Below are 16,081 nucleotides of genomic sequence, written 5' to 3' on the forward strand. Positions count from 1 at the left end.
ATTGTCGGCTGCCAATTTATTGGATCGTGTTTCAACGTGCGTTGCTTTGAGTGCGAGACAAAAACATGAACCTTTTTTGCATCGTTTGGTGACGGGAGATGAGAAGTGGGTCGTGTACAACAACGTGACAAGAAAAAGACATTGGGTTATACCTGGACAAGCCCCATTAACAACTTCGAAGGCCGAAATCCATAAAAAAAATTAAACTTTGTGTTTGGTGGGATGATAAGGGTATTGTGTATTTTGAACTCTTGGAACACGATCAGACAAGTACAACAGAATGATATTGTCAGCAATTATCGAAATTGAACATGGACCTTCAAAAGGATAGACCAGAATTGGTAAAAAGAAAAGGGGCAGTGTTTCATCACGACAACGCGCGACCACATGTGGCTATGATGACCCAACACAAGCTAAATGAGTTAAATTTGGATGTTATCAAGCATCCACCGTATTCTCCAGATCTTGCTCTTTCTCATTTTTATTTATTCCAATCACTGCAAAAAAAAATAATTGATGAAAAAAATTATACAATAGAGCAGGTAAAAACATCCCTTACTTCATTTTTCGCATCAAAATCCACGGAATTTTTTACTACTGGTATTAATAAGCTGATAGAAAGATGGGAGAAGGTTATAAGAACTGATGGAAATTAAATAATTTATTAAATAAATAATACATATTACAAAAAAAAATTCAAAAAATTATATGTAAAAAACGGTCAAAACTTTTGCATCAACCCAATAGGTTTTGCTTTTGGGCAGTCGATCTCCTTAAAGGTCGTTTCAGTGAAATACAGTAGGTATGTGTAACAAAAGAAAAACCATCAACATTATTTTCGACTCTCATTAGGTCAGCGGCCATTGATACTCGTACGTAATTATATTTTAGGGTGTAATTAAGGGTTTCAAAGGGAATGAATTTGCGTTATTTTCAATTCACGTCGCCAGACTAGGGACTAATTATAAAGCAAACGTATCGCCGAAACATTAATTTATTGGTTTCTGTTCAATTCGTAAACGGGGAATCAGTAATTGATATACTAGTAATGTATAAATGTAGCTTAGGTATCATATAATTTATAATTCCCAAGCTGAATTGATAACTTTATAATTTAAATATGATTTGGTTAGAGTAAAATGTTCTGTATCTCTGAAAGGCAGAGTTTGAAGGATGCCTAATAGAAGTAATACGATTTTTTTTTTCGATCGCTTATATGTGGCTTTTTTCGTTTTTCGTTAAATTATATTACATTTGGAGGTTACGATATTGTATGATGAAATGCCTTGGTAATATGCAGTGGCGTACACAGAGTGTTTAATTAGGTAGGCAGTAGAGTTAGTTACGGATAAGGCATAGTAGGTACTGGACGTGTATCTATATGGACCTCTGCGTTTATTTATATATATATATATTTATATATATATATAATTTTTATATATATATATATATATATATATATATATATATATATATATATATATATATATATATATATATATATATATATATATATATATATATATATATATATATATATATATATATATATATATATATATATATATATATATATATTTATATATATATATATATTTATATATATATATATATATATATATATATATATATATATATATATATTTATATATTTATATATATATATATATATATATATATATATATATATATATATATATATATATATATATATATATATATATATATTTATATATTGTATATCATATTATATTATATTTGTCCGCCTTCGTAGTGCAATGGTCAGCACGCTTGGTTACCGTTCTGGAGGTCCCGGGTTCGATTCCCAAGGGGGGTAAAATAAATATAAGTGATTTTTTCACTGTCATATTTATTCAATATTACCCTGGACTGGTACCTGAAGCGGAGGGCTGATCACCTTTCCTTCATGTGTAAACGATCAAGATAACACTGCGTTTATATGACGCAGTGCCCTATGCACCATTGGGGGTGCGGATAAGCGTTTTATTATTATTATTATTATTATATATAAATATATATACATATGTGTGTGTGTATGTGTATATAATCAAGATAAAAAAACTAGTTGTAGTAAAGGACTACAATATTAATTTTGTAGCTTTTAATCTTACTTTACGACGTTTCTTAGGTAATGAAATAAGAATTTTATCCGATTTGTAGATGCAAAAATATAAGCGTTTTCGCGCGGGTAAGTTAGGAAAGGCACTGTTTTTCTGCCTATATGGAAAGCACACCCCTGCATACGGTAGGTATGGTGGTAGATCTTATAAGGGAAACACTATACGTTGTATGTTTTTAACACAAGATTTTCAATAATTTTCCTACATGTTGAAAAATTATAGTGATCTTAGAATATTGGATGCTCGGTATGTTAGCTAATCCTCAGCGGACTAAATTCACTATAGAATGCAGAATAAGACATTACGTTGTGCATGTGTGAGTACGAAATACAACGAAACTTTATAAATAAATATCCTATTGACGAGCACACTGGGTATCGAACCAGAATACATTTATAATTCAGTGTGAGCTTGGACCATCGAGAACCCAATTGGTACTAACAACTGAATAAAGTATGTACATGGGTAATATATACGTGAATGAAAAATAAATCCTTTTACTAAATTCATCTTTTCTTACTTTTGTTTTTCCAGACAAACATAAAAACCTAGGTTTATTAAAATGATTATAAATACGTATGCCATATTAATTTAATTTAATATTGTTAATTTTTTTTAAATATCTGTGAATTTATATAGTTTTGAGAAGGACTTGTTATGAAGTTATTTAAAATTACTATTATTAACAATATGTGAATGTGCGAAAGAAGGTATGCAGTTGACAAAAATTGATGAGGCAATATGGCATAAAGATATATCGCTCACTCCTTTCAAGAACGTCATAAATAAAAAACTTAATTTTTCAGGAGAACGTTTTTAAAGTTTAAAAATATAATACAATGTATTAAAAATAAATATCAAGCCGCTTATTGAACTTTTTACAGTGCAACAGATCTTTTTAGGTAAAACCTGAAGGTTTTTTCTCAATTTGAAAAATATTTAGTATATTTAAAAAAATAATATTACACTACCTTTTCTTCAAAATGTAAAAACAACACTTTCTGCCCTGTAGCGGGTAAATATTAAGTTAAAAATATGCCTCTTTTGCTGGGATATTGTACATTTTCTGGGCATTCCGAAAACATGCACAACTTAAAATTGTCCATTTTTGATTTATGACGTTCTTGAAAGGAGTAAGCGATATATAGTTTAGTGGCGTCTTATTTAGCAAAATCTGACATTTAAGAAAAATAAATTAACTATGTGACAAACCTTGATTGATATAAGATATTAAATCCATTGTATCTATTGTATTGTTTTAAGGGATTAACCTTATTAATTTATTATTAACTATGCACATTCCATATAACTTTTAGGATATATAGTACTAAATATGCTATTTTTAGCATATTATATTATATATAATATGCTAAGAATAGCATATTTAGTTTACAAAATAGGCAAGGATAGTTTTTTTAAAAAAAAACTAATAAATATTTTTTACAAAAAAAACAATATTTTAATAAGGTATGATAACCATTTTTTTTTATTCAAAGCATCGAAGCTTTATTTAAGACGGCTTGCACCAGCTAGAATATTAAGGATAGAGAAGGTAGGCATTACTTGAATTCAAATAAATTGAAAATGAACATTACTTTAATTCATTTTGCAACTGGTGGAAATCGAACTAGCGATGTCTCTTTGGCAGTCGAGCGTATACCCAACTACGCAACGGTACCCATCAGTTACTGTTTATTTTCAAAAAATAAAATTAATTTTAAAAACTTCATAAAATAAATTTCTCTAACAAGAGCCAAATAAAGGGTCCGGGAAAAAGATTTTAAAAAAAAATCTACTTTTAAAGTAAAATGTTTTCATTTTAAGATTAATGTTTATAAAAATATGAACCTCATTTTATACGCAATATAAATCAACTATTTTCATGACTTATTCGGCAATATTCTAAGATATTGAAATTCCACAGAATTATTTTACTTAAAGCAAAGTTATTTGAAATGGAATTTCTTAACACGAAAATCAAATTGAAATATCCTAATAGAATAAGCAATGATATTATTATTTTTCATTGAGCTTTCCTGAAAATCAACTCAATTTTCAGTTTGCGAAGGAAAAGTAAAGATACTTAATTTTCAATTTGAACTGAATTTGTGACGTAACATGATGAGAGTACCGAAATAGTACGGTATATGCAAATTTTACAAGTTTCATATTATATATAATAAAATTCATTTTTCACTCTCATATTTATTTAATATTATCCCGGACTGGTACCTGAAGCGTAGGGCTTCACCTTTCCTTCATTTGTTAACTATCAATATAACACTGTTTTTATATGATGCAGTGCCTTTTGCACCATTAGATTGGAAGATGAAGGAAGATATGGTATTAGAAGTATTGATGAAAAAATGTTTTTTTACTATGTGTCGTGGACTTCTGAGTGAACGTTTGAGGTCTATTGTTTGATCTCTCATATGGCACAACTTGACTTCCAGACTCTAAAACATTGATATTACTTAGTGAAAAAAAAATACAACAACAAAAAAATATGGAGAATATTATATGATTTTTTGCCGAATAAAAGCGTTTCTTGTATGAAAATATAAATTATTGATCTCTATCAACATAAACCTAATACCATCACTTCATCGTTCAGCTTAACGGTGAACGATGAAATGATGTTATTTCAGCTAAAGGTATAATTTTCAAAAAGCCATTTATTTATTGATTTACAGATAAAGCCTTGATATTTATTATTTATATGAATAAATGAGGATACTTAAAATGTTGTAAACAAATTGTCTGGTCAAATTATAAGCTTAAATAATAAAAATGAAATTGGTATTTTCTGGCGTTTCTCATGTGTGTGATTATAATCCAGGATTCGGACCTCACATACTAATATAAGAATTTCTGCTTAATAAAAAGCTTCTTTACATCTCACCAATAGATGTCTCTAGTGAAGTTCTAGTGATTCAAGAACAAGGTTTCTAAATGGGTTCATATATACAGAACTTCCGATAATTTGAGTAGTGTGGTTGTCAATAATGGGTAGAATTGGTGAATGTTACACGTGTGTAAAGTGATCACTTAAAGCAGCCTATGACAGCCTAAGTCAGCCCTGTAAATGCCCAGACTTCCATATTATTCTTCATCTTTGATGAGATGTTAAAAAATATAATAATAATAATAAAACCCTTATCCGCACCCCAATGGTGCATAGGGCACTGCGTCATATAAACGCAGTGTTATCTTGATCGTTTACACATGAAGGAAAGGTGATCTGCCCTCCGTTTCAGATACTAGTCCAGGGTAATATTGAATAAATATGACAGTGAAAAAATCACTTATATTCATTTTACCCCCCTTGGGAATCGAACCCGGGACCTTCAGAATGGTAGCCGAGCGTGCTGACCATTACACTACGGAGGCGGACAAAAATTAATAGGATAATTAAAAATATAGTGGGGAAGTTTATTATAATGAGAATTTTGGTTCAAATTTGATGATTTTTCATTAGGAATAATTGATATAATAAGTAGGGTTTGAATGTTTTTAAGCACCTCGCTATTTCAAAGAAATCTCATTTTGGACCATAACGGGAGTTTAAACACCTAATACGAGAACAATGTGAATGATTAATTATGAAATATACTTCGTCATAATATCTTTGCGATTTGACCCCCAGTGTAAAGGTTGGCGCGTCACATTGCAAAACTTTACGGAAAGTTCTCGAGAAAGGAAATCTTTGCCTTAAGACCTGCGATATAAAGTGGAATTAGTTACCTTACTTAGCAAAGTATTTAGTTCAAAAGTTTCAAATTATTTACTCCCAAGTTGTTATAACAAGTTAGACTTATATTCGTAACAGCTCCCAATATATTGCATTATGAAACGGTGTTTGGATTAAATATTGTAAGTTAAGTTTTGTCCGCCTCCGTAGTGTAATGGTCAGCACGCTCGGCTACCGTTCTGGAGGTCCCGGGTTCGATTCCCAAGGGGGGTAAAATAAGATATAAGTGATTTTTTCACTATAAAATTTATTCAATATTACCATGGACTAGTACCTGAAGCGGAGGGCTGATCACCTTTCCTTCATGTGTAAACGATCAAGATAACACTGCGTTTATATGACACAGTGCCCTATGCACCAAGGGTTTTATTAAGTTAAGTTTTAAATAGTAAATATCATTATTTTATTAAATCTATTGTTACACGTGTTCAATGCATTCATCATCATTTTCAAACACAGTATAAATGTTAAAAATAGTGGTATTTACTAAGTAAAACTTAAAAATTGATGTATTTTACCACAAAGTGATTGCCGAATCAATTATTAAAATCATTGTAAATTAGCTGGTTCCAAAGTTAATGTTCTTGTCAATAAGGTTAGAGTACAAGAATAAAACCCTTGTATAAAACCACTTTTGAGTTTATTAATGTAAATATTTTTTTCTTTTCATTTGACTTTATTTTTTCCAAATTATTTATTGATTTATTACAAAAAGTGAAGGATGAGTGATAAGAATAGTGTTATATTACTATACCACAAAGTTAACATTTAAATAAAAAAAAAACCTGCTCTACTTTTTAAAGGCTTGTCTGCAGGTAGAATAGAAATGATAGGGAAGTTATAAATGAAAAATACATCATAAACACTTTAACCAATTGAAAATTAATTTTTCTTGAAATTACTTTTTTTAATTGGCGGGAATCGAACCCGCGATGCCATTTTCGCAGGCGAGCATCTACCCAACTACGCAACGGCGCCTGCTAGTGCTTTTAAAATACAAAAAATATATAAATAAGTTAATATATCGCGGTATACATTGTTAAGGTTTTGGGCAATCATTAATTACTATTACGGAGGAGAAAGAATCTAATACGTTACGGATATCGCTCACTCCTTTCAAGAACGTCATAAATCAAAAACTTGATTTTTCAGGAGAACGTTTTTAAAGTTTAAAAATATAACAAAATGTATTAAAAATAAATATCAAGCCACTTTTTGAACTTTTTACTGTGCAACATATATTTTTAGGTAAAGCCTGAAGGTTTTTTCTCCATTTGAAAAATATTTAGTATATTTATAAAAATAATTAAACAATACCTTTTCTTCAAAATGCAAAAACAACACTTTCTGCCCTGTAGCGGGTAAATATTAAGTTAAAAATATGCCTCTTTTGCTGGGATATAGTACATTTTCTGGGCATTCCGAAAACATATATAACTGAAAATTGACGATTTTTGATTTATGACGTTCTTGAAAGGAGTGAGCGATATGTACTATCTTTAAGATGTTTGTTGAATGAAGTTTAGTATCCAATAAAATATTTACATTTCTATAGCCAAAACAACCAATTGATATCGGAGGGCTAATAAATCAGAGAATTACCGAGTTTTACCTTAGAAGCAATATATTTTGGTCAGCCTCGTTTATTATTTAATCATATAAATTTGTAATTGACTCGAGACAACCACCACTGAGGAAGTGAAGCAACAGCTATAAATCTTCTAAAATGGGAATTCCATTACCTCTCCACATTTGGAGACAACTAAAAGTTAAAATGGATGCTTCATAGGGACAAACCTAAATTATTCACAAAATTTTCCTCCCGTTACTGCTTTGAAGTGAATTTGAAACAATAGATAGCGTATTGCACGTGACTGTGGTATATTTTTGAAAACTTACAGATGTTTTCATCTACACGTGAAAATTACATATAAAACTATCGAGCAAAAAATATTTAGGGGTATATATAGAGGTTGTTAGGGTAATACATATAGTTGCGGGGAGGTCAAGGAACGGGATTATTTGTAAAAGGAAAAAGAGATATTATTTTTTTCCACAAATTATTAATACAATTAAATTATTTAGTGAAGAATCAATAAATAATTTAATTTTATTAATAATTTAATAAAATTGCACACAAAAATCCTTTGAATGCAAATCTGTTGTGTTTACTGTATTTTATCGAGATCTTAATTAAAGATGCGACAAAAAGTGACCAATCCTGTGTGAAACCAATATAAAATCATTAAATCGCACCAAAAAATAGCAATTTTACAAGCTAGAATTCCTGATTATTTAAAATTATTTATAATAGAAATGTAACGCTTTGGTGAGGACCTCCACATATATTCGTATTGGTAAAAACAAAATTTAAAAAAGGAATTTAACACCAAATCCATTATTCATAAGACCACGTAATCAGGGCTCAAAATGGACCATAGTAAATAAATCAAACGCCCACTATTCAGGTTCATGAAACGATTACAAATGTGCATAACTTTAGTAAGTGGGATTCTTTCAAATATCTCTGGTATAAAAATAGTAAGGATTCGGGATACCGTATTACGGACAGTTTCGCTTTCTTCAATTTTCCATTTTACCCACTGGATGTTTAAAAAAACATGAAGATTTTACGATATATAGTTTTGAATGAAATAGCTTGAAATTTTATGGAAGTATTCTTTAAAGAACTACATAAGCGTCAGTATATTTATTGATTTGGCGTTTAATTTGTAGAACTCCATTTTAATTCCCATATTAATTTTTAAATCAAACACTGACTTTTTGAGTCTACTAAGTTATATTTATCAAAAAACACATAAAAATTAAAAAATTCAAACATTCGTTTGAGAATGCCATAACTAGGCGAAACAATTGTCACAATGTTAATTTTGATGTGTTTTTTTTAATAAAATACAAATTAGTAGACTCAGTTTTTTTTTATTTGATTTAAAAATTAAAACATAAACTTGAGTATATTATTATCGTTCCAGGTACAACACTTCACTGTTTATTTTATAGAAAAATTATCAGGAAAACAATTTGCGACTGCAACGTGTAACGGCATATTTAAAACTATAATTATTGTTCATGCTTAATAAAGAATCTCCATCTTCTAATACAAGGTAGTTTATTTGATTGGAATTGGAAATATAAATATTTTTGATTATCATGAAATGGATATAATAAGTAAAGTTATAAGTTATTCACAGAATTGATTTCACATTTTGATAAAACTTTGCTTCCGAATTCATTCGTGTTGTTATATATCCACGTATATAATAATATAAATGTCCGTTTGTTCAAAATCTTAAAACTCCTTAAGTTATGTATAGTACAACTGATTCTTTTGAAATTTTTACACAACGTTGCATTCTAATACGCGCATGTTTTTTTATGCCCGAGACAGGTAAAATTATTTTCAAAACGTATTTTACCGCGATGGCAGCGCCATCTGTTGGAAATTAAAAGCGTGCTTCTTGATAGCTATTTACATATTATATGTACACAAGCAGTGTGAAATCAAACATATTTAGCTTTTTCATTCATCTAAATTTTACCAGATTGAGTTCCAGACAGCTACGTGTGGCTGAGAACAGCCAGTATAAATTTCAAATTTGAATTGAATTAATTGAAATTTCATGAAAAGAAAATTAATCAGAATGATAATAAATTGCATCGAAGTTATTCATCACAAACACAAATAAAATGTTATGTACAAAGGAACCTTAATCAAATTATTTCTTGATATTATCGCTAGTCAATTTCTCAAAGAATGACGCAATTCAATTAATCATTAATAATTTAATTTGACAATGTAATAATAAGGGAAGATGTCGGATTTATTGGAATCAGTAAAGTAAGCAGGCATTAGATTATAAATACTCAATTTATTTGGTCAGAAACCTATACAAATTTATCTTACTAACAAAATTAAGATCTTTATGATTTATAACGCTGTATTGGATTTAATCATAGCCTCTTCTAATAAAATCACTGTTATAATAGATAGCCTCGTAATATTCATAGTCAAGATATATTGAACACGTATCACAAATTATAAGTAATTGTATTAATTTAGACTTTTATAATATACTGTTACAATACAATGTGTTAAGTTTTATTGAGTTAATGATATAGGTACAAAACCTAGGCAGAATGTCATTGATAAAAATGCGATTTATCATTTGAATTTATTTCTGTTGAAACAGGAAGGATTTTCAAAAAAACTGTTTGAAAAAAATTCTGATATAAGTGTTGCCATCCTATAAAATTCGGCCTTCACCTCTTTGTCGACCTTGTGAGATTTTTTTTCAGGATTCTCTTATATCTAAATTTTAGTCCAACTTCATAACAACGACTTTAGAAAGTGTCCAAAAAAGTTTTTTTTCCAGGTGCCCCCATCTGACCTCGATTCTTCCAAATAGACATTTTATTACATTTTTTTATACATATAACTTCTATATAAATGTTTCTTAAACGTAGGATTGCAGATATACAAGGAGTTACTGTCGGGCAGAAAAATGACTAAATGGAAAAACGTTATTGTACGCTAGTGAAAAAATTAAATTATACACTTTACCGATTACGAAAATGCACAATTTTCATAATAGGAAAAAATGTATAATTAGGGATTGCGGTGGTATATTAAGGCTGAATTCAACATGTTTGCAATTTCATTAGGGACAATCCCAAAATGAAAAATCGTAGAAAATAATTTTGTATCAGGGTTAGGAATGAGCTTGAGCAGATCGAATATTTGCTTATTAGTAGACTATTAAAAGTAAAGATCCGGTTTGCGAGATCCTTGCCGAGATGAAAATGGAGTGTTCTTTAAGAATCAATAATTTTTTAATAGTTTTTTTGTTTGTTTATAACTTTTTATATGAATATAAAACTCTTAAGTACTTGTGTGATAAGTAACGTAATATCTATATCTTCTTCTTCTAACCCTTATCCGCACCCAATGGTGCATAGGGCACTGCATCGTATAGAAACAGTGTTATCTTGTTCGTTAAATGCACGAAGGAAAGGTGATCAGCCCTCCGCTTGAGGTACCGATCCAGGGTAATATTGAATAAATATTAGAGTGAAATATCACGTTTATTTATTTAATCCCACTGGGATAAGAACCTAGGATCTCCAGAACGGTAGCCGAGCGTGCTGACCATTACACTACGGAGGCGGAATATCTAAATACTTTCTCAGAAAAAAAACTCAGCTACAACATTAACAACCTTAACCTAAACTGTCTTTTTTCCAGAGATATGGTGGGGGCATCGAAAACGGGAAATTGGCTGTCACATCATCATTCTTGAACGAGCGCAAAACCAGCATCGTTAGCGCAATACTTGCTCCCGAGACATCTCCCGTGGGATCTACCGGAGTCTCTCCAGGAACATCCAGCAATGGACTGAGTGCCGTCAACGCATGTCAATCTAACAATCTTGGCGTCGCTCAGAACAGTAACAGTCTCCAAGTGTCGGGGTCGCAGAGTGTGGGATCCGATACGTCTCCCGACCAGGCGCTCAGAAGTGTGCTGGAGAACAACAATTTGCCCCCGATTCAAGCCGCAGTCCTTCAAACAGTCGCGGCTACTATCGGCGGTGAAAGCATCAGAAGTGGAAGCGTCAAAATCAAGAGTCGAAGTGGCTCCATAATTCCTGTCAGTCCAGTCATGGGAATAGGTATTTTTTATTGTTGTTTAACCAATGGCTAATAATAATGCAATAAAAATATGCAGAAATGTATTTTGGTCGTAACAGAACACACATCGCTCACTCCTTTCAAGAACGTCATAAATCAAAAAACGTCAATTTTCAGTTGTGCATGTTTTCGGAATGCCCAGAAAATGTACTATATCCCAGCAAAAGTGGCATATTTTTAACATAATATTTACTCGCTACAGGGCAGAAAGTGTTGTTTTTGCATTTTGAAGAAAAGGTTTTGTTTAGTTATGTTTTTAAATATGCTAAATATTTTTCAAATGGAGAAAAAACCTTCAGGTTTTACGTAAAAAGATCTGTTGCACAGTAAAAAGTTCAATAAGTGGCTTGATATTTATTTTTAATACATTATATTATATTTTTAAACTTTAAAAACGATCTCCTGAATAATCAAGTTTTTTGATTTATGACGTTCTTGAAAGGAGTGAGCGACATACATACGCTGAGATTAAAGCGTTACATGTCTTATGATGCTACGTCTTTTACTTAGCTCTTACGACATTAAATTGAATCTTGTCTTGTGGATAAATTTATCAAGATTAATAATTATTTTCCGATTAATTTTGTGACAGCATTAAATTTTGTGACAGCGTTTTCTATAAATTTATTAAAATATATATTTTAAAAAGCAATTTGGGTGGTCATATTTCATAATCTTCACATTTTGGAAGAAGAGATTCGAAATGCACTGAAAAAACTAAAATGCAACAAGTCCCCCGGCAATGACTGCATACAGGCCGAGCTTCTAAAAGAACTAGGGGATAAGGGCATAAAAACAGTGCTGGATCTCTGCAACCTCATATGGAGAACGGGAACATGGCCTCAGGAATGGGCTGAATCTGTTTTCATTCCTCTTCACAAAAAAGGCTCATCCAAAAAGTGTGAAAACTATAGGACAATAGCACTTATCTCTCACACCAGCAAGATAATGCTATATGTTCTAAAAGCACGATTACACAGTTACATTGGATGGCAAATACCAAAGGAACAAGCTGGTTTTGTGAAAGGAAGAGGAACAAGAGAGCAGATCCTCAACATCCGCCAAGTGATCGAAAAAAGCCGAGAGTTCCTGACGCCAACAGTTTTATGCTTTATCGATTACAAAAAAGCTTTCGACTGCGTGAAGTGGGAACATCTGTGGAAAGTACTCATGGAGATGGGAGTCCCATCCCATTTGATAAAACTCATCCATGGACTTTATGCCCAAAGTAAGGCAATCGTAAGAATCAATGGCATAAACACTGCAAGCTTCCCCACTGAGAAAGGTGTAAGACAGGGATGCATACTCTCCCCTGACCTGTTTAACATCTATGGGGAATACATCATGCGCAGGGCTCTCTACGAATGGAATGGAGGAGTGTCCATTGGTGGCGTAAAGCTGTCCAATATACGATATGCGGACGACACAACACTTCTGGCCAAAGACCCAAAAGAGATGGTAGATCTCCTTAAACGAGTAGAGATTGAGAGCAAGGCACTGGGACTAGAGATTAACCAAAGCAAGACCAAGATCATGATCATAGATCGATCTAAGAAGTTTGGTGATCTCGGGAACTCACTGGAAGGTTTAGAGATAATAAACGAGTTCCAGTTCCTTGGATCTCAAATCAGCAATGAAGGAACTTGTGAAGGAGAGATTAGACGTCGTATCGCCATCGCCAAAAGTGCCATGTCTAAGCTAGACAAAATTTGGAAAGACCGGGGTGTGAGTAACTACACCAAGATGAAGCTTGTCAGGAGCTTGGTCCACTCCATTTTTCTCTATGCTGCTGAAACATGGACTATAAAAGCAGCAGAAAGGAGAAAAATTGATGCCTTCGAAATGTGGTGTTGGAGGCGCATGCTCCGAATTCCATGGACAGCTAGACGCACCAATGAGTCCATTCGCCAGGAACTACGCTTGGATGGCTTGTCTCTGGCCAATATCTGTACCCGACGGATTCTCCAGTTCTTTGGACACGTTGCGCGTGGCAACGAGGATAGCCTGGAACGCCTAGTTGTGATCGGTAGCCTGGAGGGAAAGAGAGGGAGAGGAAGATCCCCCACACGATGGACCGATCAAATTAAGGCAGCAGCAGGCACCTCAGTGGTTGGAGCGCTACGTGCAGCGCAGTCAAGGGATAACTGGAGAAGAGTCATTGCTTCTGCAAGGGTCACAACCCTCAGCAATGAGGATTAAGACGGAGAAGAAGAATTTCATAATCTTTTAGTCTTGTAATCTAATGTTTTAAATTCATTACAAGACTAAAACATATCTTCAGTTGTTTTTATACTAAACCATAATACAATTTGAATCATGTTTTAAATAGTTTTCTATGCAAAAAGATTGATTTAATAGCTACTTTTAATGTGTTTTCAGCTACTCCAGGCGGAGCACCCAGTAGATCACGGCCATCCAGTAAAATGACCAAATATGTCGAGTGTTGGGGAGCTGACAAACCGTTTGCAAATATCACCGACTCTACCCTAGCGAAGAACATTGGAATCACGGTATTAAAATGTGTATTTTTAGCTTTTTGATCTTTAAACCATTATATAAAATAAGTTTTTTCATGTCGAAATCATGTCGTCAAAACATGCTCAGCACCTACATACTTATTACACCAAAAATCAAAGTTTTGCGAAGTAAAAAATATTATTAACTCATGATACAAAGGAACTAGTACTGCCATCTACCGAAAATAGTCGAAGCGATCTTGTTTTGACTTAACATTTTAGTTCTGAAATTATCCGCAATTTTTAGCTTTTGGCGGTTTTGTTTTAAGTTTCAATATTTTAGTAACGATAGTAAAATTTGTGATTAAAACTTAAATATTACTGGCCATTAGCTATTGGATTCAAATTAAGTTGTTTTTTACATAATGGATTTTGGACTAATACGGGAATCATTAACTTGGGACGTAATTTTTTGGGATTATAAGAAAGAATACGAACTGTCAAATCACCAAAATAAATATTGAAGCAGAAGAAAAATGCCAGGTAATCTTGTCAAATTTGATAATTTACTTTGCAGATATATTTTTTATGTTACTGCAGTTTTGATTTGTATTTTTATTTATAATATAAATTTAGTTTCTCGATGATATGAAGCTTTTTCTGTCAGCTGACATTTTTTCTGAATTTGAGAGCCAAAAGTATGTTTATTTATTTTTTGCTGTAATGAAAAAAGCACGAGCTTAGAGTTTTATATTTTATTGTGATTTGATTTTTGAAATATTTAACTGCAAACCATCATAGAAAACTATTATGTTCACAGGCATTATTACTTAAATACATATGATATAATATTTTTTAAAAATGTCTTTATTTTCAGAGCATAGCTATGATTGAGTCTAACCTTCTACCCAACAGTCACACTTGCTGGGACTGCAAGTGAGTAAAAGAAAGATATTTGCTTATTTATCCATGAATTCATTGAGTTAAAGCAACTTCGGAAATAGAGGCAACTTAAGAATTAAACATGATTTATTTCGTTAATTTATCCATGTCCGCTCCCTATGTGGAACATATGAAGTCTACAAACTTTCTCTGAGCTTTTCTGTTGGCTGCCAACTTCCTTGCATCTTTTAAAGTCAAGTTTGCATTCTGAAATTTGGACGAAAACTGCTGACGGATTGTCAAAAATAGATGTCTTGGGCAGTAGTGGAGCCTGATACCTTGTAAAAGAGGCAAGGTTGATTAAAGGTCTCGGGAGGCATGTAAAGTACATGGCCTAGCCAACTAAATCGACTTTTCTTTTTCATAACATTTGTGACCATGTGTTGCTGCATCCTATACCCTTATTTTCTCATTCCTCGCGAAGTCAAACAACCGCACTACTAAAATTCTTCACAGACATCCATTCTCAAAGCTATACGAGTACGCTGGTCCCTTAAAAGTGTCTCACAGCTCTATAAGAGAATATGTGTGATACAGGCATTATATAGGTGGCATTTGGTCTTCACTGAGTCTAAATTTATGTTTGGATGATAAGGTTCATCCGTACTGCTTTATAGGGTGAAAACATTTTTTTATAAAAAGCTTTTCTTAATACATTTCGGATGTTTTTTTTTTACACCTGTGGACCTCTAGAGACGGGATTGGATAATCATATATCGTAGTCGTGCAGGAGAAAGTGACCAAACCAAAACGTAAAATGTTCAGGAGGGCCATTTAAGTCACTTTTGTTTGGCAAGAAAATAAACATCAATGCAGTTAGTCATTTTTACCAAGTCAATATATTATATGTACTTCCAAGTTTAAAATCATTTGCGATTTTTTCAGGGCAATATTAAGCTAGTAAGATATCAAATAGTCAATGATCATGTTTTTGTAAAATAATGCACTTGGTCACTTTCTCCTGTATGACTACGATATGTATAGTTAAGACCTCAACAAAGAGATTGGTTCATAATATTCATATAAAAACATTGAATATGTAATTCCTTCTTTAAAATGAGGCCGGCGCAGAAGGTAAAAATACC

At 32.1% G+C, this 16,081-nt stretch overlaps 1 protein-coding gene across 1 annotated transcript in view; it reads left to right on the forward strand.

Annotated features, from left to right (window-relative positions):
* Positions 1–16,081, forward strand: part of Ac76E (adenylate cyclase type 2 Ac76E) — a 226,135-nt gene that overhangs the window by 198,823 nt on the left and 11,231 nt on the right. The window contains exons 10-12 of the mRNA XM_088262602.1: positions 11,156–11,579; positions 13,978–14,108; positions 14,932–14,990. Coding sequence (XP_088118728.1) covers positions 11,156–11,579; positions 13,978–14,108; positions 14,932–14,990 — 614 coding nt within the window. The remainder of the gene's footprint in view (positions 1–11,155; positions 11,580–13,977; positions 14,109–14,931; positions 14,991–16,081) is intronic.

This window comes from Brachycentrus maculatus, unplaced genomic scaffold (assembly GCF_059751285.1).
Source record: "Brachycentrus maculatus isolate JH-2025_06_01 unplaced genomic scaffold, ASM5975128v1 h1tg000011l, whole genome shotgun sequence".
In the NCBI taxonomy this organism is placed as follows: Eukaryota; Metazoa; Arthropoda; class Insecta; order Trichoptera; family Brachycentridae; genus Brachycentrus; species Brachycentrus maculatus.